Genomic DNA, 23,499 nt, shown 5'->3' with positions numbered 1-23,499 from the left:
TAAGTATTTTCTGGCTCGTTTTATCCTTATGGTGTTTGTTTGTTTTTGTTGTTCTTTTTCTTGTTTTGGAAATATTGTAATTGTAGGAAAAATCTGTGCATAGTTTTCATGAGAAAAAAGCAACCCATTGAAGAATTTTTCTGCTCTCAGATAGCGCCCAACTGATCAACGGAATTATCTCACTCGCGCTTTTTTTTCCTGCTTTTGAGAGTGTTTTTGAATAAGCCAAAGGAAATGGTTAAAGGCTCAGGTTTATATCATGTTCTGCTCTTCTTTTTACTGAGAACTATTTGAACTCACATTTCGTTAAAGGGAAGTCCTGGTGTATCCGGTGAAGCAGGAAAACCTGGAAGAGATGGATCTAAGGTAATGATCAAAATGCAACATGAAAGAAAATATTTCTGAACTTCCAGTAGTTTTAGAGCTATCTATCTAAACTCCAAGCTGGCTTTCTCTACTATGTTTATCCATAAATCTATTTATTACAGGGGCGGATCCAGGAATTTTTGATTGGGGGGGGTCCAAACTTTGGTTCAGAAAGGACTGTTGGACTCTTTTGAGGCAAATTACTTCTCCCCCACACCCCCCCCACACCCCCCGCACCCCCTCCCACCAGTCGCGGTTGCACGTTATCATTTCTTGGCCGCTTACCGTTTACTTGGATTCATTAATTAAAAAAATCAGCCAGTTAAAAAGTGATATACGATCCTGCTGATGTAAGAATTTCAGTCTCAAAGTTGTAAGCGTCAGGTCTGATAGGGGGGGTTACGAACCCCCGGACCCTCCCCCTGGAGCCGCCACTGTATTATATACATACTGAGATGTACACACTGAAAAGCCGCAAAGTAAATTTTCGTTCCCAAACCGATGTAAACCAATCAAATGTCGCGTATCGCTTTTCTCACATGTGAGAAAAGCGATACGTCCAATCAAGAGCTGCGTATCGTGTTTTTTCACGAGTGAGCCGTACGGCAAGTTGAAGTTTTCATTCAAGGCTGGTTGGCGCGGTTTCGTACACTGCACAAGCCATTGCTTTGCAAATAGTTTTTATTCGCATTTCTTCCATCGTTAATATTGAAAGTTCCTGTCTCGGCGAAAGCTATGAGCGAAAAGCGTTTCGTTATCCACGATTCATAACTTTTGGATTCATAACTTTTGGATTCATGACTTTTGGATTTTATCTGAGCTCTTTCCCTTTTTACGAAGCTGCTTTCTTGCAGTGATTGTTGTTTGACCACATTTGTTTAAATAAAGCTTGTCATAATTTAAGGAGGGTGTTCAATCTCAATATGTATATAACAAACTTAATACCACATGGAAAGTGCTTTGTACGGTGTTTACACACTCGTTGTTTTGTATCAGAAATCTCACTCGTTCGCTTCGCTCACATGTTCGATTTCTGATACGCCACAACTCGTGTGTAAACACCGTACGCGCGCACTTTCCATGAAGTATTCTATATTTATTGCTTATTTTTTAATGCATAGCACCTTAGGACATGTATAGAAAATAAGTAGTGTCCCTTATTGCGAGAATTGCTTTCATACGCATTTCTTAAAACCGCAGTGCACATATATGATTTTCATATCTCAGTCATTGATTTGTCACTTCGCGGGTTTTTTACGAACCAACATCATGACCAGCTCCCAGTCGGCTTGTTAGCTCAGTTAGTAGAGCATTGCACCGGTATCGCAAAGGCCAGAGGTTCAAATCCCGAATTACTTAACTAGTGTTCATTACTGCGAGGATCGCTTTTACATACATGATGTTAGAGTGTCAGGATGAAACACTTGCTATTAACGGATCTGCTGTTTAAAGAAAGTCGCACATGAGAAAGAATTCCCTCCAGTCCCCCTTCACAACTTTGCCTGTTGCAGGTGTGATAGCTGTCCATAACTTGTATTGTACATAGGGGGGAGGGGGGCAGACAGAAGAGATGCATTTTGCTCAAGTGTTCCAGATACTCCTGGGAGTAGAGCTGATGAATTTTATGTCTGACAGCCGAAAAATCCTTTTCTATCACTATATTGTACTTAGGGGGGAGGGAGGCAGACAAAAGAGATGCATTTTGCTCAAGTGTTCCAGATACTCCTGGGAGTAGAGCTGACGAATTTTTGTCTGACAGCCGAAAAATCCTTTTCTATCACTGCATTGTACTTAGGGGGGAGGGGGGCAGACAAAAGAGATGCATTTTGCTCAAGTGTTCCAGATACTCCTGTGAGTAGAGCTGATGAATTTTTGTCTGACAGCCGAAAAATCCTTTTCTATCACTTTTCAGGGCCTTGACGGCAGCTTGGGACCAACTGGGTTACAGGGAAATGTTGGTACAACTGGTCCGGAGGGTGCGAAAGGAGAAGAAGGAGCCAGTGGAAGCGAAGGCACTGTGGTATGTTTAGTTACCATGTAGACCACGCTTTTCTGTTTCATTACGAATCGGTCGAGGTTGCTTTGAACGGTATTTGTTGAAAAGAAAGAAGTTCCATGGAACCTCTCTTTTGAAGCATTATATATTTACCCCATTTAAGGGCCACAAAATTGGATCCCAACCGTGACCTTTATTGAAGAGACGCCGTTATTCAGGGACACGTTTTCCAGTCCCGTTGGCGTCCTTCAAGTTGAGGTTCCATTGTTACTTAATCTGGTACCCTCACTGAAGAGGTACTTCTTGTCGAGGCACACTTTTTCTAGTCCCGAAATTTTCCCTTGATGTATTTTCAATTAAAGTTTCCCAGAGGCCTACAGTGAGCCACGTGTAACGTGCTTCGCGCGGAGTCGTCGCATAAGACTTTGGCTGTTGTTAAAATCCTTTTTTGAACCCTTTTTTTTTTACGAAAAGCCGAACTTTGCTCTGATTTGTGGGTCTTTTTTGTAGTGAAAACTTTGAGGTATTTGAGCCTCAAAAGATATATCACTACAACTAGTATTTTCCTCGTGTCCTCTCTCGCGATAGGTTGTTAGAGAACTTTTTTTTACTGAAAGAGAGCGTAACGAGGTTCGTAAAACGGCATCGGAATGCTTTTATAATTCTAATGATAATGTTTTTGCAATTCTTGATCAATTCTCCCCTAACAGTCATACCCGTGTCTTGTTTTAGGGTGTTCCAGGTCAGCGTGGCTCGCGAGGACCCGACGGAGAACCTGGTGCTACGGTAAGTCGTTCAGCCAGTATCATGCAGTCTCGTTTGGGTTTCTTTGGTTTTAGCGTCTAATACCGTTCAACGTATTCAGCCCTCTATTGCGGTCCTCGTTGCTTATTTACACCAATTTGGTTGATGTGATATCTTGTACCTAAGCTTGCAATTCAATATAACATGCACAGTTGTATGTTTTTAAGAAACCAAGTTATTACATACTTTTTTTTCCCTTTTCTGATAAATCCATTTTGCTTCTGTCTGCATACAGGGAGATCCGGGAGAATTCGGTAACAATGGAAACGTTGGATCAAGAGGACAAAAGGTATTCATAAGTATCCTTGATTATTTTTTTTATTTAATTATTCATCAAAACTAAAACAATATTTTCGAACGAGATTTGTTATCACCAGCCCGATTTGAGCACTTATGGGATAGTGTGTGCGTCATGCTAGTAATTGGTCAGTGTAATAGGACAGTTGACTTGTCATGCCGGTGTTAGTGTACAGTACGTGTCATGTGCGCACGCTGTTGGGGCTCATTTCGTCGAGTTAACTGTTGTATTTATTTATGAAAACATAGAACCGATTTCTAGTTTCTTTCTCAAATTCCGTCGTAGTTTTGATTAATTGGTAATCATACTTGTGTTAAACGAATTTATTCCCGCCTCGCGGCCGTCAGACTTTGACAATCACTCGTTTGATTACAGACCGAATTGGTCTCCTCTCAGTCCTATTGCTCGTTTACTTGGTTAGTTATTTATATTTTTCATTTTTCTCCAATGGGAGGTTTCCCTCACAAGAAAAACAAGAGAAATAATTTTGACATAAGATATTATTTGTAACATATATCTATAATTACATTGTTGATGATATATTTTTAAAGTTTTATTTTCTTAAGGATGTAGGGTATGAAGAGCCAAAAGTCCCAGACGAAAGAGAGAGGATGTATTTACATATTTACACGAATTTAATTTGTCTTTTTACGTATTTAAATTTCTAGGGAGATCCGGGGGATACAGGTGACCCTGGCCCAGACGGAACCTTGGGACCAAAGGTAGGTGGCGGCCTAGAATCTTCAATTTCATTTAACGTTGCAAAGTGAGGAAATATAATGGGTGCAGGAATGGGATGGTAAACTTTTTCATTTTATCATTTTTAGATACACATAAACGCCTTTTTTTTTTTTTTTTTTTTTTTTTTTTTTGTCGTTTTTCGTCTGCTCATAAGACGTTGAGTTGAGCACGATGCTTAATCTGTTGACGCAATAGGCAAGCACACTCCAAAGTGTTATACCATTGTCCAGTTTGGTTACTGTCCCAAGACCCAAGGATGCTTTGATGTTTTGCTAATGCTCCAGTGGGTATATTTTAATTCTAGGGTCAAAAAGGTGACATTGGTCCGCGAGGAGACAATGGTTTAGAAGGCGCTGTGGTAGGTTGTCAACTGTTGTTATTCATTTATTGTCTTTTTATCTGTGCATTTTCCAGCAAAAAGATACATTGACGTTCTGGCTTGATTAATTAAGCGCTGCGGGGTTCAGTAAATCTACTGCGTTTCGCGTTCGGCGCTCATCGAAGAGTCCTCTAATCGATTTTTAAATTAAGTGTCTGTACACCACTCAACTCAGAAAATGTATTATGAAAGAGTTATGAAGTGGGCGACTGAACTGAGTTCGTTTGAATCAATTGGCCACTGGGCTCAGTGCTAGGAAATTATCTTCCCGCTTAACTAACATGCACAGTCTTGCTAAAGTGAAGAACGTTTTGAGCTGTTTTTAATATTGTACTGCAAAATGGGGAGTTCGACACAAAGACCACACTGTGGATCGCTTCGACTGTTTACGATCGGATGTGAAACGATAACCGTTGGCACAATTAAAGTTTTTGGTTGGTTGATTGAATTCAATTATCTTATGTAGATCGGTTGGTTATACTTTTGCTGACGAAAATAATCCTGCGCTTTTCTGAGATAAAAGAAAACTCGTTTAATTCATTGCCTCGTATCTCAAATTGATATCAGTCAATAACGCCGATAAGTGCCACATTCCTAGATGTAGCGTTCATCGAGTAAACATCGCAGCTTAAAATAAATTCAATTTACGAAGGAAGTTTTTCTCCCGTTTCCTACACAGGGTGCTGATGGGCCACGTGGTCGGGTCGGTGAAAGAGGAAACGAAGGTTTTGAGGTAAGTCATATGCAAGGACATTTATTTTAATGAAATTCAGCTGGGATGTTAAGTCGTTATAACTTTATTAAACATCATTCCGTGACAGGGTCCAACAGGGGCGTCTGGATCCAGAGGATCAAAGGTAGCTTTAATTTTTTTTCTTTCACTCAGATATGGCCGTAGGATGTATTTCGAAAACTAGAAGCCAAAATAGTAGAAAATTAAATAACAGTGGAAAACTAAATCTTTTATTCGAAGATATAACATGTAATGGGAGCAGACATTTTGCTCACTCCTTGTATTTTTCCACGCTCCGCAAGACAACTCGCTAAATATCTGCGCGTATTATTAGTGTTATTATTATTATTTTTATCATTATTATTATTATGTAATGATGTTAAACATTGTATGAGTTATTTTTATCTATTTTAATGTTTCTATTCATCAAACTATTATATCAAGCTATTTTACGAATAACGTCACTTTCTCTCATTTTGACTTTTTTCAGGGAGATCGAGGTCTTCAGGTAGAGTAACAAAGTCATCGTTTGTTTAAGTCTGACAACCTCACAAAAAAAAGTTAACATTTTGTAAATTTTCAGTAAACGTGGCTTTCCACCAGGACTACGGTTGTTGTAAACTAACTTTTTTCTCGTTTTCTTATTCTCTCTCCATTTTCATTTATGTGTGGTTTCTCAGGGCGAAGACGGTCGAGGGGTAAGTTTTTCATTCACATTTTTATCGCCAGCAATAAAAAAAAATCTGCTCTAAAATGAGAAAAAAAAGGAAAATGATTTTGGCTAACAGAGAAAGTGAGCAATACAGCAAAGATGCTTCTGATCAAATTTAGGCTCAAAATAATAATAATAATAATAATTTATTGACCTCTAAGGCGCAAATTCTATATAGATATATTCAAATACGCCATAACATAATAATTACAATAAACTAAAGATAAGATAAAATAATGATAATAATGATAATTTGAATACAAATAACAATAAATGCGATTCATGATATATAAGATATATAACACCTTACTAATTATTACTTGAAATGTTCTATTTTTAAATTAAAAAAATTAAATGTTCTATTTTTTGATAAAGTTTTAAAAACTTTATCAATGAATAAATAGCTATAAAAACTTTATCAATTATAAAATGTTTTCTTAAAAAGAAACGTCTTAAGCTTCGATTTAAAACTATTAATAGAACTAGAATCTGTTATATCCCTTGCCAAATTACTCCATAGCTTAGGTGCCGCAAACATAAATCCTCGGTCATTAAGTGTTTCCTTAGACTTAAAACTAGGATAACTGAGTAAGGTCTTGTCACTGAAATTCCTTAAATTATATCTTGACTCGGGCTTGCGTGTTATTAAAGAACTTTAATAAGACGGTGCTAAACCCTTAAAAGTCTTGAAAACAGTCAATACGATCTTAAATTCAATTCTTAACTTAAGAGGTAACCAAAGAAACTCCATCCATAAAGGAGTAAGGTGACATTATTTACTTTCATTGCATATTAATCTATCACACGTGTTGAACACGTTGCAATTTGTTAATTTGATATTCCGGAGCACCATACAATAAACTATTGCAACAGCCAATTCTGTTTGAGATAAAGGCATGGACCAGAGTTTTTTGTGTTTTCCATAGACAGGTACTTTCTTATCCCCCTCAGATTGTATAAGTAGTAAGAGGCAGAGTTGCATGTTCTTGTTATGTGAGTGGTCTGATAAGGTTTTCTTCTAAGGTCCTTGATCAGAGAGTTCCTTGCATTTGTTTTTGGTGGTTCAATACTACCACATTTATTTTGTATACAACAGTTCTGATTGTGCTGATTGAAATTATCTAGGGTCCCTCAGGTGAAAGAGGACCTCCTGGTTCGCCGGTAAGTAAAATAGCAAATGAGCAAACAAGCTAAACTTCAAAGTGTCTGAGCAGTTTTCAGGGTCAAGATTTCTCTTGAATTGTGCACCATCCAGGCTCATTCTTTTTGTCCATTTATTTAGTTTGCCTGGTTCCATCTCTATTTATTTTCGGGAAGTTCTATGCCAAAGAGTTAGCATTTCGTCTCATAAAAATTATCATCGCTATTGTTCATTGAGCCCGATCTTAAAGTGTAGGAAGGAGTGTTCTTAGAGTTTTAAAAGAAACCTTTCCTTTTGATGAAAAGTAAAAGGAAGTGATAATATATTTGAAAAATCGAATTCCAGATGGGATTTGAACCCACGACCCTCCGTGATCTAGTCGGATGCTCTAACCACTGAGCTACAGGAGACTCTATTGTGAGTAAGGGTCAATTAGTGGATATTGACTGGAACCGCATCACGCGGCTATACAGCCAAACATCAGCTAGCGCATAGAAGCTCACTAACAGCATCACGCTGTCACATCAAAGCATCACATGCAGCCAACCAGCCCCCAAAGTGAGCATGTAAAGATGAAATAAACATAGAGTCTCCTGTAGCTCAGTGGTTAGAGCATCCGACTAGATCACGGAGGGTCGTGGGTTCAAATCCCATCTGGAAACTCGATTTTTCTCTTATATTAAAAATTGTTTATTTCATCTTTACATGATAATATATTTAGCATGGAAATACAGCCTGATGTGCATCTTTTTAACAGGAATACGCTGGTGATGGATTTCTCACAGTTCCACCCACCCTCTCCTCTCTCCCTCTCCTCCCTCCCTCTCCTCCTTCCCTCTCCTCCCTCCCTCTTCCCTGTGATCCCGTTTGGCTGCGAAAGGGAACCATAGTATTAAGCATCATTTTTTCATCTTTAGGCCGTTCTTCCTACTGAGTTTGCAGGACAGTTTTCAGTAAGTCATTCATATTTTGTTCAATTGTTGTTGTTGCGCTTACAAAACTTCTGACAGTTGAAGAACATCAGTGACACACACGGCTGCGCCTCGTGTGCCACTTTTTAAGTTCTTATCACATTTTGACGTCTTCTAGACACATGGCAACATTGAATATATTCGTTAGTTCCTTTAGTACAAGGTAGTATTTCTTATTTGTCTTGTTAAGAACCGTTGAACTTCATCTATGCTTTGTGTCGGCCTAGTTCCCAGGATACCAACAAGACTACAGCGATCCTGCCCTTCTCGAAACAGAAAAATCTGGATCAAGGAGGTTGTACCGGAGCGGCGGACAGGTATTAGTGTAGAGTAGTGAAGCTGTACTGAACGTTGGGGATAGTAACGTAAGGTTACTGTGAAGTGAATATCTCCTCTATCAAAATGGCGCCTAAAAAAATCTCCTTTCTGGGCACAACGTGAATCATTTTCTCCTCTTCACTACCCTCAGTTTAATGTTTACCTGCATATATCGGAATCCGCCATTGAGAAAAATAGTAGTTTTGCTTTCTTAAATATGTAAATTAAGCGTCGTTAGTGTATCTGACTGTTACTTTTGATGTTACCCTTTTTGTTTTCATTAACAGGACACGGAAACCGAAACCAAATCTCAGGTAATAGGACTTTTTTCCAAGTTACAAACCCCTTGTCCCCTGGAAGTCCCATAAAAGTATTGATCACATGGCATAAACGTTACTAAAGTATTCAAGCTAGTAAATCAATGTTAACATCTTAAGCCTTAGATTAGACGTCCCTCACTTGGCAACAATATAACACTGCAGTGGAATGCAGTGGATTTTTATTGTTCCTCGTGTCGTTGTGGTTGTTGTTGTTGTTGTTGTTGTTGTTGTTGTTGTTGTTGTTGCTAATTTTGCTTTCTCTCTTAGTTCCGTCGAAAGTCGTAACTCTTACTTCGTAGATCGATGAATTATAGATGTAATTGACGAACTGATCTTTAGCGGTGTATTCATGATCAAGAAATTGTAGATACAAGGTTTACAGTTCACTGTCGTCAACTGTATAATTCCAAGTACCGCCTAAAATAATCAACAACAACAACAACAATTTAACATTTATATAGCGCAAACTACTATATAGATAATCAGTCGCGCTTTTACAATCAGTTAAGGTGAGATCGGACGTCAGAATTCATCAGGCGCAATATGCAGCCACTTCAGTCCATGTATTGATCTCACCTACCCTCCCCAATTCACCCTAGAGTAGACACTGCACAAAGATAGACCACAACACCGGTCAATATGAGCTCAGTAGTCACAGAATTTATTGAAACCGCAACGGGCCCCAGAAAACGCCAGCAGGTAGTGAAGCTAGATTTGGCGTCTACATACAATATTTTATATTATCAAACATTCTCCTACGTCATACCTACAGACAATAGATTTTGTATGTATAGACGTGACGTCATACCTACAGACATTAGTTTTATGCGCTCTTGTCTTAACAAGTGCAGCTCAGGAATATGCATAATAAAACAATTATTGGATTCGGTTTTATTATGATAGAGATAATTAACAAGGCCTCAGTTTGTGTTATCCGCCTCAGCCTTCGGCTGCAGCAGATAACACAAACTTTGGCCTTGATAATTATCGCTATCATGCTCAACCTCATCTAATAATTGTTGAATAACAACACTTAGTTACAACAGTCACCCCTCCTTCACCCCAGTTACCACAGTCACCCCTCTTTTACCTATACTTGTATGTTTTTTCTTTGCTCTCTAGATTGACCTTTACGACGTGATCAGTTATCGTCTAGATATGTATAAGAATCCCAACGGCTCCCAATCATTCCCCGCAAGGACCTGTCGAGACCTGCACATGAGCTATCCTGAACTCAAAAGCGGTTTGTGTACATAATGATGTTAGTTTTTCATGTCATCATTGTTTTTTGCTTTTAGTAACAGAAAGGTTTGGTTTTTCAACCTTTGGGAGCCATAGCAAATTTCGGGAAAAAGCCCTGGAGGCCTCATGTATCAGATTTATCATGAAGCTTTCTACTGACTGTACAAATCGATTCAGTGATAAAATCGTGGATTGATTTACTGGTTAAAGGGGTAAAGTCTTGAAAGAAACTGTAGGGCTGCGTCTGTGAGGGTATCACGAGATAATTTGATTTTATCAACTGAGTTGATAAGGTAATAAAATAGGTCATTTATTAGAGTTTCTTAGGCGGCCGTTTCGAGCGTTAGCCCTTCTTTCAGAGAGCTCCAACGCTCCAAACTCTCTTTGGTGGCCAATTACATTGCCAATTTAGTTGATACAACTAAATTATCTCGATTTACTAGTTGTTTGATTGACAGACTGATTGATTGGCTGATTATTTGGCTGACTATTTGACTGATTACTTTAGGACTCTATTGGATTGATCCTAATGGTGGAATAACAAACGATGCCATCAAAGTTTATTGTGAATTCCAAACTAATGGATCGTGCCTGTATCCAGGACAAGAAAACCAGGTCAGTGAGCTAGTTGCATAGCGTGTGTTTTGGTTCTTTTAGACTTTAATTTGTCTCTAGAACGTTGTGCTGAACTGGTGTGACTGTTGATGTGCCTGGCTAGCGTGACTGTGGGTGTGCTCTTGACATTATTTGTTTCCAAATTGGGAGGGTTCATCAGTATGTATGGTTTCTTGTTTTACAGCCGTTTGTGACTGACAAGAAGAAGTGGTTCACCGGAAGCGATGGATACAAATGGCTGGGAAAAGAACTGCTCGGACTCGACAAAGTAAGAACTCAGTCTTCAGAAACTCGATTTGTTTACATGTTCATGCCAGCGCTATTCGTTTCGTACCAAAAGTACGAGTCTCTGGACACTCAACAACACACTTTCTTACTACTACTTCCTTCTGCTTTTGCTTTTGTTGTTGTTTTTTTTTGTTGTTGTTGTTGTTTTTTTTTTTGCATCTCCTTTTTCCCTTAGTTAGAAAAAATAACAATAATCGTACCCCAACTCCAACAACCAGACCAAACAAACCAAAAACGTTCGTGTTATGTTAAAAATTAAGCTCAACTTGAGAAACTATGTTCGTCTATTTTTGGAAACACAACATACCGTGACATTTGTTGATATTAGCTCTTAGCCTCTGCATTATCAATGTTTTCTGTAATGGAATTTTTTTCATTTTTGATATATTCTGTGCCGTTAATTAGACGTTCAGTTTGTGGACTTGTCCTCGAAATATCTCGGGTGAAAAAAACCGAATTTACGGCTATGATTTCCTTCTTGAGTTACGAATACAGCTCTTGATTGGCTTATCAGAACAAACAATTTCCAGAGATGAGAGAAACAGGAGTTTCTTTTTGAAGGTGAAATTTGATTTAACTATTCACTGCGCATGCATTAAGAGGCACCAATTACAATCACAAGTTGTACGCGTTTTGAAGTCGTAATAGAACAGAAATGGAAATCCTCTCACCCCGTTTATCTTAATTATTTGGGTTTTTTTTCATATATTACAAACATTTTACGTACACTGTTCACAATCCTGACCATATTTGACTTGCGAGGTATGATACGAGGGAGAATAAAGGATGCAAAACGATCAGAAGTCTCGACGTGGCCTGAACCCATGATTGCAACTTCTTTGATTAATTTAAACTCGTGAGGGTTAGTTCTTCACTTTCCATATATGTTTGTATTCTGCACAGCTCGAATACGTGTCGGAGCAAAGTCAGCTGGAGTTTCTTCAGCTGTTGAGTGATCGTGCCCGCCAGCGGATTACGTATCACTGCAAGAATTCCGTAGCGTGGCCTAAGAAGAGTTCGGATGAAGGAATGAAGTCCATCAAGATGTTAACTGTTAATGGGCTGGAACTGCACGCTAGATCCTCTAACAAATTCAAACCGACACTTGTGGGGGATGATTGTACGGTAAGTGAAACAAAATAAATTGAGTCTATCTAGTTCAACGAGTTCAACGTGACCTGGATGTAAACTGTAGGTGCACTTAATTTAGAATAAGAAACGCTTGACTAAATTAAAAAGGGAGAAAAGCTCACCTTTTAGCCTGCCAATCACTACGTGGCGCCAAGAGACAAGCACTCTGTCAGCTATTGGCCGTGGGTTGAAATGAAAACCCGATCGATTTCATTTAAAGACGCGACCGCGGTTGAGTCATGTCCTAAAAGTTAGTCATCAACGTCTCAATTGTCAGAGTGCGTTAGAAAGGATTGTACGGATATTTTTCCTTCCCCTTTTCCTTCTCCTTCTCCTTTTCGTTTTCCTCTTCTCTCCATTTTCTCATGCTAATTTTTTTCGTGATCAGGTGAAAGATGGATCCTGGCATCGCACCACCTTGGAAGTGGACACACCCAAACCTCACCGTCTCCCCGTTCTTGATGTAGCTGTTTATGATATTGGAGATAGTGGAGAGGAATTCGGTCTTGAATTCGGACGCGTGTGCTTCTCTTGATTAACAAAAACGCATGTCAAACTGTACATTGTAGTTAAAGAGGTGCAGTAATTAAAACTTGAGACAATAGTTGTAAGTTATTGAGTTCAAACGAGAGAAGCAATCATAACTTCCAAGCAAGGTAGTTGAAATAAAACCTGTTTTTATCCTTTATGTTAAGCACGTTTCATATGGACTCATGAGGAATAATATCCTTTTTAAAGATCAAGTTGCCAAATGAACGATGATCACCACAAGAAATGATACTTTGAATTAATTTACTTCATTAAAGCGTAAACGGGCCTAAAAACAATTCGCTTCAAATGTTCAGTAGTCAGTCACAGATAGATAAATAAATTGGATTTTAGAATTGCTTTGTGAATATAAGGTGCGGACTACTTCAGTCGGCCGTAACTAGAACCGATCCGCCTTCTATATGACCGTTTATAATCTACATCGAGTCTTATTGATGAGATGTTTCCGCTGGTTTGTGGTATTTTCATCAATTCGAATAGAAAGCGTTTGTGTTTCCATCAAGATTAATGTTACGCGTCTTCATTTTCGTGCTGATCTATTCCTTAATTGAAGGACTAACTGCCGTCAGTAAAATATAATGACGTGGTTATCAATCAGCAGAGGTCCTTAGCCATTGATACCCCTGAAAATCTCCACTGTTTACGCTACTGAATCAGCGTTACAACATTTACACGGTTGTTTTTCAATCATCACTTCTCTGTTATAAGTTAGCGAGGCCTTCTATGGGACAAAAGACTTACCTTTAAACATGCATACAAACTGGAAATAAACTTAACGAACCACGGTTAAGTGCAGTTCACCTCGTTAAATAGCTTTATCAGATTTTCAGCGTGACCCAAAGGCTTCTGGATCAAATACATTGATGTTCGGTTAACCTTTATTTCCCCGGATGAGAGATCCTGGCAAGGAATGTTTTCAAGGAATTTGTTTCCTGGAGCAGAAGTTTCTTTCCCAAGAAAATTCCGGATGTCGATGACAATTTAAACATAAACGAGGCAAGGGTTTATACTGGCGTGCACGTCAGACGAAAAAAAACATTAAACAAGGACCCTGACTATAAAAGGGATAGCTCCTCCCCCGTCTTGTAACGCAATCTTTGCTTCCATGGCTAATCGAAGATGGCTGACTAATGGAAGGTGAAGGGGGAAAAAGAGATTTGTACACGAAGACCGATATCCTTGTCTTGTTTCAATTGATTTCCACTTGAAAATGTTTTTATTGACGATTAAAAAGGGACGAATGGAGAAATACTGATCTTCATTTGCAAAACTCAAAAAATTAGGCTATCGCAATTTGAATTTCGCGCTCCTAACGGCTCCTCCTATCGCGAGATGGTCGTACTGGCCCTCTGACTCCCCTCCGTTTGCCTCAACTTCTTGAGCCGTCGATATCATTGACTAGAGGATCTCAGTACTGTGACATGCTCAGAGAGAGTGGTTTTCATGTACATATATGTACATTTGTGTACATGTAAGTAAATGTGTGTACGTGTATGTTGCGGCATAACTCATCTTCCACTTCGAATTGATCCATTTTACGGTTGCTACGGTCGCGCACTAACTAGTCTTTAGCTTTAAAATTGCATTTTATTTTGTCATGGCGGATTTTCCATCAAAAAAAGCCAAAATAGCGGCGCGAGGTCTACGAGTCCGAGTCTACAAGTCCAGTTATACACTGGAGTTGGCGGTCGAGCCCGGAATGGAAGAGCGATTGGAAAGCGTGAAGACAAGAATTCAGCGGTTGAAGGAACGCCTTCATTTAGCGAGTCGAACACCGATGGCAAATGTTATTTTGATGGAACGACTCTTAGACTTATTCGAATGGTCTGAACAAAGAGGTATGGTAAGTGAAAGTCACTCCTCTTTGTTTACATCTTGCTCGTTCGCTCAGGCTTCTCATCTCGCCAGCGACGCGGCCACCCAAACCGACATAAACGGGTCCAATTTTTTTATCGCACGTTTGGAGTTATGGGGAGAAAAAGCCTCAAAAAAGGAAAAAAAAAATAGAGCGAAGTTCGAGAATAGGTCCCTTTGAAAGGAACATAGTTTTCTAAGTATTTTGACACGGCACTATGTAGGATATTTTTTGCCTGAACATTTTAGACGCGCGTTGCAACGAGAAGCCTATTTCACTAGCTACTTATGAAAAGGTCGAGGTTTTCAATAGTTCTTGAGGCCCGTTCAGGCAATATAGCCGATGATAATTTGTTTTCCATCGGATTTCAGTCAACCAGACATGTTTCCAATCCGTGACCGAAATTATTTTATGTGAGCACCCACGCGATTCGTATTTCAACACCACATATTCCGTTGGAGAAACTGCGCGCGATTCAAATAAAAATTCTATCCAACGTGATCTCTTGTTTAATTGCAGAGGAGTTCTTGCATAAGTGTCACATGAAATCCCGTAGACAAAACGTCGAAGAAACTAACCACTTTATTACAACAATACAAAACCGGTATGAGAAGAGGATTTTTGTGAAAGATAATAAAGGTCATAAAAGCTAGTCCTCACCGCTAGCCCTCTGGCCGTTTGCCTTCCTTACAGAAATGACATCGTAAGCGGGTGTACATTCCGTGGAGCCAACTGAGTGGAGCCGATCATCTTTTCTTTGCCGTAAACGAAAATGGCAAAATTCGTAGAAGTTTGAGATATGCACTGGCTGCAAGTGACCTTTCGGTTACAATAGTTTTGCCGATATCGCACGGTCACCGACTGGTTGATGTCGACAGTTCGGTGTCAGGGGTGGAATGACTGACGGCTTGCCCAGGGCAAATGTCCTTTTATAGTCAGGGTACTTGTTTAAAAAGAAAATGTGCTGTTGTCCTTGTGCTATCACATTACGTCTAAGTTTCAAATTGCATATCTTTCCCGTCCATGTCACAAGGAATGGCTTTGGAATAATAGACTATTATCACCGAGTCCCATCGATCGAGAGAGCTGAGACGGTCAAGGCCAATGAGAAAGGAATAGCTTGCTGTAGTCTGAAAGACTAAGATCTCTTCGTTGGTTGGCATCATGATTGGCCGTAGTCTGCTAGGTCTGTACAGCTTGCTGATCGTGTGGTCTTTGGAGTCTGAGGCACGTAAGTGGTTTTCATCCGTAATATTATATAAAAGACTTCCCCGCCGTGTCTTTAATACTAGTATGGCATTTACCAACATTACCCTGATGTTATAGCGGAGCAACATGTGTTAAAGTGTTAACGCTTAAGTTCCTTTTCATTTGGAATAGACCTAGGAAGCTTTTATGCTACTTCATAATCAACTGAGTCTACCATACACAGATTCACGAATGCCTTCGACTTTGAGGATGAGAAATTTATCTTCCAAGTTGATAATGCTCTATATATTTTTAAAAATATATTTTCTACCAAACGACCTTCGCCTTCAAGCTTTAAAATTCATAATTTCTCTACTCTTCGGCTAATACTTCAAGAAAGACACTGTGATCAGGACAGAAGCGCTTTGTTTTCACGCATTCTTGCAAGCGTTACCATTGCGCAGTCATTACCTTATTCCCATCTGTAAGTATCCTCCAACCTTCTTGTCTCGTGGCCGCATAGGTCTGAGTCTAAAATCCTCACTTCGTTTCTTTATAAAATCATACATAATGAATTGTTCAAGTTCAGTGACAATTTCAGGCTTTGAACTTCCTAAACAACTGTCTTGACCTTACAAATACGCTTAAAATTTTCGGAAAAAAAAAATCCGCAGAGTTCGTAGTAAAGGACACAGACAAGAAGAGATAAAAGCTTGAATCGAATGCGCGTTGAGTTCTTACAAGAGAGGATCCTCTCTTGTTTGTTGTGAAAGAAATCAAGGATCATCAAAATCCAAAGCTTAAACGCGGTGGGTTGCACAACTAAACTCTGCCATTTTTTCTCAAAGGTAAAACTGACTACGAGATGCTAGGGTTTCTCTGCAAAATCTTTCAAGAAAGCTTATATCGGGAAAGAAATGTGCCTTTTATCGTACTAGTGATATGACACTCAAGTAAGCTGACCACAAACGCCCTTTTCGCATCAGATAATGATCTCAGTGTTTATTCGCGTCTGTTTATTGAGACAGTCAAGCATTGTCGTTATCTAACGTGACACTTACCTGCTCAATTTTAACGTAGCATCAATGCAAAGGATGCTTCTTTGCTCCTTACGTATTTTAAACGAGTCGCGCTTTTGGGTCGGATTGGCGTCAAGTTGTTTGTTGAAAAAACTCCACTTTCTGTACCATTAAATATGCTAAGAGAAAGAACTGTTAATCGAGAATATTTATGTATCAGAATTTCATGAGCTAAGTCACTGTTTTGTAACATTTTGCGAAATGTCTGAGGTTCGTTATTTCTCCGAACCTTTCTAATCATACCCATTTCTAGCCACACTTGTTCCTTCTTCGTTTACAACCATTCATACTCGCTGAAAGAGAGGGAGAGTGATATTTTGTGTCGGGGATCCTTTACAGGTAGTTATTATACCCACGCAAAATGATAAATTGGATAACGTGATGTAGGAGCCTTGAACAAATGAGATTATGACCTCCTCCTCTTACACCCAAGCCATGCATTTCAATGCTTTGCTTATAACTTGATTGCAGGGTTTCTAACTCTTTAACAAAATTGCACGATAAATTAAAAAATTGTAATGGTAAATATTTAAATTTGCGATAAAAGAAATCAACAAAGGGGTTAGATATGAAGTTTTTCCAATCTCGGCCAGTTTGTGTCACGACATAAAGGGTGATTCTATTTCAATCGGGGTATATGTTAAGAGGCACCTTCCATCAGTTCATGGGTATGCTGATGATACTCAGTTGTACGTGTCGTTTTGTCCAGATTCATTGGCTGCTCAAGATCAAGCGACTAAGGCTATTGAGTACTGCATAGCTGATGTCAGGGCTTGGTTACTCTCACACAGGTTGATGTTTCATGACTCAAAGACAGAATTTCTAGTCATCGGTTCGTCGCAGCAGTTATCTAAGGTTACCATTCCTTCAATTAGAGTGGGTGACTGTGACAGAAACCTTAGCGCATGGTTTGATAACCATATATCTATGAATACTCATATAAGAAAGGTGTGTAGTAAGGCATTTGGGGGGCTATATAATATTAGGCAAATTAGGAAATATTTGTCTGCAGAATCAACAAAGTGTTTAATTCATGCGTTTGGTACGTCACATTTAGATTATTGCAATGCTCTTTTGTATAAGCTTCCGCAATATCAATATAATCGACTTCAAAAAGCTCTTAATGCGGCGGCTCGGGTTACATGCTTAATTCCTAAGTCTGCTCATATTACTCCGGTACTTAGGGAACTTCACTGGTTGCCAATGAATTTTAGAGTAGAATTTAAGATTGCGCTTTTAGTTTTTAAAACGTTGAATGGCCTGGCACCACAATATTTATCTGAACTACTTGTTGTAAAGCTTAGAACTAGATACAGTCTGTGGTCTGATTCTGAAACATTGCTGCTAATTCCTAGGGTGACACGGAAGACTTTTGGCGATCGAGCCTTTTTTCCATGCTGAACCAACAGTATGGAATGCCTTGCCATCTAGTCTTAGAAACTGTAGGAACACTGACTCTTTTAAAGTACAGTTGAAGACTTATCTTTTTAAGAAAGCTTTTCATTTGTAATTTTATATTCTCATTACTAGTATTATTCATGCCATCTAGCCTTAGATACTATATGAATTTGACTTTTTTAGAGTGCAATTGAAGACTTGTCTTTCTTCTTAAGAACGCTTTTAATATTGTACAACGCTTTAGAATATTTTAATAGTTCAAGCGCTATATTCAATGTAATAAATTATTATTATTATTATTGTGTGAAAGTATTTGAAAGGCACACGAGATAAAGAAAAACTCAAAAGTTTATAAGAACTGTTGTAGATATTTTAGATTTTATATAACCATTTGCAGATGTATGCTTTCATATGACATTAGTATCTTAAGCTTGAGGGTTCATAATCTTCTCTGTCTTTTCGGCAGACGGATGTAATAAGCTCCTCAAGATATATGTTAAATTCTCTTGTTCGACCCGTCGCAAAAATTCTTGAACAGTTCCAAATCTCGCCGCTTTGATTTTTCATTGTTTTCTCTTTCGTGTTTTTGTTCTGCATGTTTTCTATCCTTCAAAGACGATCCTCAGTCATCTTTTGAGGGAGGTTTTTAATTATTTTTCGATCAGTTTCAAAAGCGAAACACTGTCAATGAAGGTTGAATGAGAATCGCCTTAGTACGTGAAAATACTTGATACGCGGCGCCTGATTGGTTTTGATCGTTTTCCTCATACCTAAAAAAAGCGATACGCACATTTGATTGGCTCTCGGCTTCTTGGATCAACTTGCAGCTGGAAATTTATTTAGAGCCTTTTTCAGTGCGTAAATCTTAGTATGTTTATGATAAAAGGATTTTTTTTATTTTCATTCGTGGATATATATTTGAAGCATAGCAACGAGTAACGTTGAGATTTGAGCATGCATCCTATTAAGGAAGGTGGACCAATTGTTTACCAAAATTTAAACTAATGAAGCTTGGTTCTTTGGAAATCACTCATTTTTAGGCGAGTAGGAATTAGATATCAAGTTTATTTTCCAACCTGAGACTTTTTTGAATATTGTATTCTGCGCGGTATATCCACGAGTTCACCATTAGGTAACTTCTATTTAGTACTGGACAGCACTTATTATTTTCTATTTGTTTTGTTTGGAAGAACTCCTCTTAGGTTGCCCTCCCACCGATCTTGGATTTTTGTTGGATAGTTCAGCAAGTCTGTTTCTGCCTGGGCAAAATAGCGAAGAAAACATAGAGGCGTTCGCGGAGGAACTTGTTAGCAGTTTCGATGTTAACCCAGGGATCAATGGAACTCACGTTGGGATTGTCCAATTTGATAGCAATTTGATAGTTGCTGTATAAATTTACTCAAACTCAAACTCTTGCTGCTGTTACAGCTGCAATAAAGTCATACAAAATTGGAACGGGAAGAACCATGCTTAACAGAGGCATCGATATGTGTGCTGATGAACTTTTTCAGACATCAAAGGGAATGAGAGGACCCGAATATAAAAGGGTGGGAAAATTCTTTCTCAAGTTTACTTTAGATTTACTTCATTTGTGACAAGGGTACACGGTTACAATTCGCACCTCATAGATATTTTTTTCCATGGAATTGCGTTATCCACCCCTCGAACGACTGGGGTCCGGACTACAATTCGACATTTGGCACTGTCAAACGGTCCGTTATATAAATTATCCAAACCTCGACTTTTGATTCTCTCAGCCACCGTGCAACCATGGCAGCCAGAGCATGTGTGTTGATTGATCAATGGTTGAGGTTCTGGTGGGCCAAATGCCGTTAAAAATCTGGCTAAGTTTAAAGTCTGTTTTGATCGCTCGAATGTCTTGTTTTGTTGTTGTTGTAACAGCGTATCCAATGACTCAGTGTTCAGAGGGCACAAAACAACATACTGACAAAACAAACTTAGAGGCCCCTCTCAAAACCCCCACGGCGAGTTGGGTTCCCTCATTAAAAGAGTGGCGAGAAACAACAAAAATAGCAGGTTGGGGCATGGGGGAGAAAGCAATTTCCCAGTTTCCCATTAATTATCTTAAAAGAATTGAAACGATTTTCTCACAACTTGCAAACCAATCTCACCTGGAATTATCAACGGATAGCTCCAATGCGGACGAGCACTACGTCTTTACAAGGAAAAACATGGTGATTAACTTAGGAAATTGAGGAACATCAACTGCTTGGTTGTTTAAGGATCCGAAGACGCTTTCCGTTTTGTAACGAACTTCAGGTACTTATTAAGTTTATCGTCGTCGGCTCAGCCGATTTCAGCTGCAAAATTTGGGTGGGCACTCGCTAAACTAATTGAATTGGTAGATAAAGGTTTTCAAGGGTTTTCTTTTTCGTTCTTCATGTAGAAACAGAGTACTGTTTATAAAATAACGTGAGTGAAACGCTTTGCTTACGAGGAAATACATTTGCCTGGCGACAATAAAATCATTCAATCAAAATTTACACTTGTATGTACAGTCAACTGACGCTTAAATTTTTCCGATCGCGTTGCTCCAAAATTTCCATGTGGACGCTTTTATTAAATCTGCTCAAAACGTACTGTGGGTACTATTTTCAGTTGTTTTTCAATGGTTTTACCTCACCTTCAGCGTGGTTTCGTGTTTACAGTTAGTCACTTTAGATGCAAAGTATGATTTAGCTACTATAGTGAAACCAAACATTTTTATGTTTTTGGAAGTCAGGTTACGTTCGTTATGCCGACTTTGAGCCATGTTGTACATACTTAATTGTACAACGAACCTTTTCAACTGAATATGACAAGAAATGTCCAAATGAGTTTTGCAAGCGAGTAAACAAATAGATTCCAAACTGTGGCAGGATCAAATAAGTGGGACACAAAGCGCAGCCGAGTGTGATATTGATCTTTTTACCATATTTTGTCGTCTTCTGTGATCCATTACTGTAAAGACACACAGCAACGTGGAATCTATCAGTTTTATATAATAACGAACTAAATCGTCGTTAATGGTGACGTCATGTATGCGTTTAAAGATCAGAAGTAAGAATCGATCAAAAAGCGTTTATTATTCAGCCTATCAAATGAATCATGTTGTTTCAACTGCTCATTTTGTTATTGTTAGGTGCTGATCATTTTCACGGATGGTACGCAGTCACAGAACCCTAATTTACCAACAAAAATAAATCCAAAAGACAACGCACAGGTTCTCAAAAACAGGAATGTAACAGTTTTCTCAGTTGGCGCTGGTTCTGTTGATCCGATCGAGCTATTACAAATGTCCTCTGGATATCCTTTTGTCGTGCCGCTTGACTTAAGAAAACCCAGAGAAGCCGTTGCTCCCATTATTCAACAGTTGTGCAAAGTTGAAGTTACGGTAAGTCTTGAATTGTGCTTAAGCAGAGAGGTTAGGCACAGGTAGACGACTCTATGAGTTCAAGGTTAGCTTACAGGGCAACAGGCCCTCATTATCGGCGTCGTAGGACGTGCTTTCCTCTTCTTGCGGAAAAGTTTGAGACGGCAGCACCCTTAATAATAATAATAATAATAATAATAATAATAATAATAACAATAATTTCTATTTATATAGCACTCATATCCTGAGCTCATGGCGCTTTACAACACTGTGCGGGGGACTTTACCAGACTGCTAAGCAGTTTACAATCGATTAAAGGTAAATTTAACAATGCCCCCTCCCCCCAATTCCCAGTAAACAGGCCAGACCACATCACAGTAATCTCGTGAGTGGGTTCTTTAACGTCCCCTGCCTAACCAAATTAACTAATTAATAATAGATGCAGGAGATGGGACCTACGGTTTATTCGTCCTTATCCGAAAAGACTAGAATGTCTATCCATTTCTTGATGTTATAGAAAGGTAGCACACTCTCCTCAGTTATTTTAAGACCTTCAGTGTTGGTCCGGCCGGGGCTCAACCAATTGAGCTAACCGGGAGGCTTAGCAGATCTCTCGTCACCTCGCTTTACCAAGACTCAGAATTTCTCGCCGGTAAAGAAGCGCGTGTGTCGCAGTGCTAATATTGAGAGCCTGCACGCAGGCTAATTCAAGGCTGCGCGCGTGACGCCAGCTTTTCGGATTCATATCTGATACCTTTAAATGTATCTTATATTTGGTGTAATTTTCAAAGGTTGGTGTTGACTTAATTCAAATTCCCAAGATAATACGCTGATCAATCGGTATTAAGGATTATTTTGACCTACAGGTGATTGGAGAGAAAGGTGAACCTTGAGGAACAGGAGAAACGGTCAGTGGAAAATTCTTCACCATCAATTATAGTTTCATTTTCTTACTTGGCATCGCACCACCTTGGAAGTGGACACACCCAAACCTCACCGTCTCCCCGTTCTTGATGTAGCTGTTTATGATATTGGAGATAGTGGAGAGGAATTCGGTCTTGAATTCGGACGCGTGTGCTTCTCTTGATTAACAAAAACACATGTCAAACTGTACATTGTAGTTAAAAAGGTGCAGTAATTAAAACTTGAGACTATAATTGTAAGTTATTGAGTTCAAACGAGAGAAGCAATCATAACTTCCAAGCAAGGTAGTTGAAATAAAACCTGTTTTTATCCTTTATGTTAGGCACGTTTCATATGGACTCATGAGGAATAATATCCTTTTTAAAGATCAAGTTGCCAAATGAACGATGATCACCACAAGAAATGATACTTTGAATTAATTTACTTCATTAAAGCGTAAACGGGCCTAAAAACAATTCGCTTCAAATGTTCAGTAGTCAGTCATAGATAGATAAATAAATTGGATTTTAGAATTGCTTTGTGAATATAAGGTGCGGAGTACTTCAGTCGACCGTAACTAGAACCGATCCGCCTTCTATATGACCGTTTATAATCTACATCGAGTCTTATTGATGAGATGTTTCCGCTGGTTTGTGGTATTTTCATCAATTCGAATAGAAAGCGTTTGTGTTTCCATCAAGATTAATGTTACGCGTCTTCATTTTCGCGCTGATCTATTACTTAATTGAAGGACTAACTGCCGTCAGTAAAATTAAATGACGTGGTTATCAATCAGCAGAGGTCCTTAGCCATTGATACCCCCGAAAATCTCCACTGTTTACGTTACTGAATCAGCGTGACAACATTTACACGGTTGTTTTTCAATCATCACCTCTCTGTTATAAGTTAACGAGGCCTTTTATGGGACAAAAGACAAAAGACTTACCTTTAAACATGCATACAAACTGGAAATAAACTTAGCGAACCACGGTTAGGCGCAGTTCACCTCCTTAAATAGCTTTATCAGATTTTCAGCAGGATCAAATACATTTGATGTTCGGTTAACCTTTTTTTCCCCGGATGAGAGATTCTGGCAAGG

The 23,499-nt window shown here is 39.0% G+C and overlaps 2 protein-coding genes across 3 annotated transcripts in view; both read left to right on the top strand.

Moving 5' to 3' along the window:
* LOC111320818 (uncharacterized) overlaps window positions 1-12,743 on the top strand; it is a 43,009-nt gene extending 30,266 nt beyond the window's left edge. Inside the window, exons 53-71 of the mRNA XM_088740566.1 lie at window positions 313-366; window positions 2,279-2,386; window positions 3,095-3,148; window positions 3,402-3,455; window positions 4,133-4,186; window positions 4,510-4,563; window positions 5,264-5,317; window positions 5,406-5,441; window positions 5,808-5,825; window positions 5,998-6,015; window positions 7,155-7,190; window positions 8,088-8,123; window positions 8,369-8,458; window positions 8,747-8,773; window positions 9,902-10,022; window positions 10,530-10,636; window positions 10,821-10,904; window positions 11,828-12,049; window positions 12,444-12,743. Of these exons, the coding sequence (XP_088596692.1) occupies window positions 313-366; window positions 2,279-2,386; window positions 3,095-3,148; window positions 3,402-3,455; window positions 4,133-4,186; window positions 4,510-4,563; window positions 5,264-5,317; window positions 5,406-5,441; window positions 5,808-5,825; window positions 5,998-6,015; window positions 7,155-7,190; window positions 8,088-8,123; window positions 8,369-8,458; window positions 8,747-8,773; window positions 9,902-10,022; window positions 10,530-10,636; window positions 10,821-10,904; window positions 11,828-12,049; window positions 12,444-12,590 (1,374 nt within the window). The 3' untranslated portion in view covers window positions 12,591-12,743. The remainder of the gene's footprint in view (window positions 1-312; window positions 367-2,278; window positions 2,387-3,094; window positions 3,149-3,401; window positions 3,456-4,132; window positions 4,187-4,509; window positions 4,564-5,263; window positions 5,318-5,405; window positions 5,442-5,807; window positions 5,826-5,997; window positions 6,016-7,154; window positions 7,191-8,087; window positions 8,124-8,368; window positions 8,459-8,746; window positions 8,774-9,901; window positions 10,023-10,529; window positions 10,637-10,820; window positions 10,905-11,827; window positions 12,050-12,443) is intronic.
* A 1,358-nt stretch (window positions 12,744-14,101) lies between these two features.
* LOC148718345 (uncharacterized) lies at window positions 14,102-22,935 on the top strand. 2 transcript variants are annotated; one of them, XR_015993816.1, is made up of 6 exons: window positions 14,102-15,690; window positions 17,436-19,671; window positions 21,267-21,518; window positions 21,732-21,815; window positions 22,364-22,405; window positions 22,744-22,935. XR_015993816.1 is itself a non-coding variant. In XM_088740581.1 (5 exons), the coding sequence occupies exons 2-4, from the start codon at window positions 19,591-19,593 to the stop codon at window positions 22,388-22,390; spliced, it is 360 nt and encodes a 119-aa protein (XP_088596707.1). In that variant the 5' UTR covers window positions 14,111-15,690; window positions 17,436-19,590; the 3' UTR covers window positions 22,391-22,405; window positions 22,744-22,935. The 2 variants fall into 2 exon arrangements, 1 of the variants encoding a protein (XP_088596707.1); XM_088740581.1 differs by lacking the exon at window positions 21,732-21,815 and having other exon boundaries at window positions 14,111-15,690.
* The last annotated feature ends 564 nt before the right edge of the window (window positions 22,936-23,499 follow it).

Source organism: Stylophora pistillata, chromosome 12 (assembly GCF_964205215.1).
Source record: "Stylophora pistillata chromosome 12, jaStyPist1.2, whole genome shotgun sequence".
NCBI lineage: Eukaryota > Metazoa > Cnidaria > Anthozoa > Scleractinia > Pocilloporidae > Stylophora > Stylophora pistillata.
The sequence above is the reverse complement of the archived record's forward strand: the minus strand, read 5'-3'. Positions and strand labels throughout refer to the sequence as shown.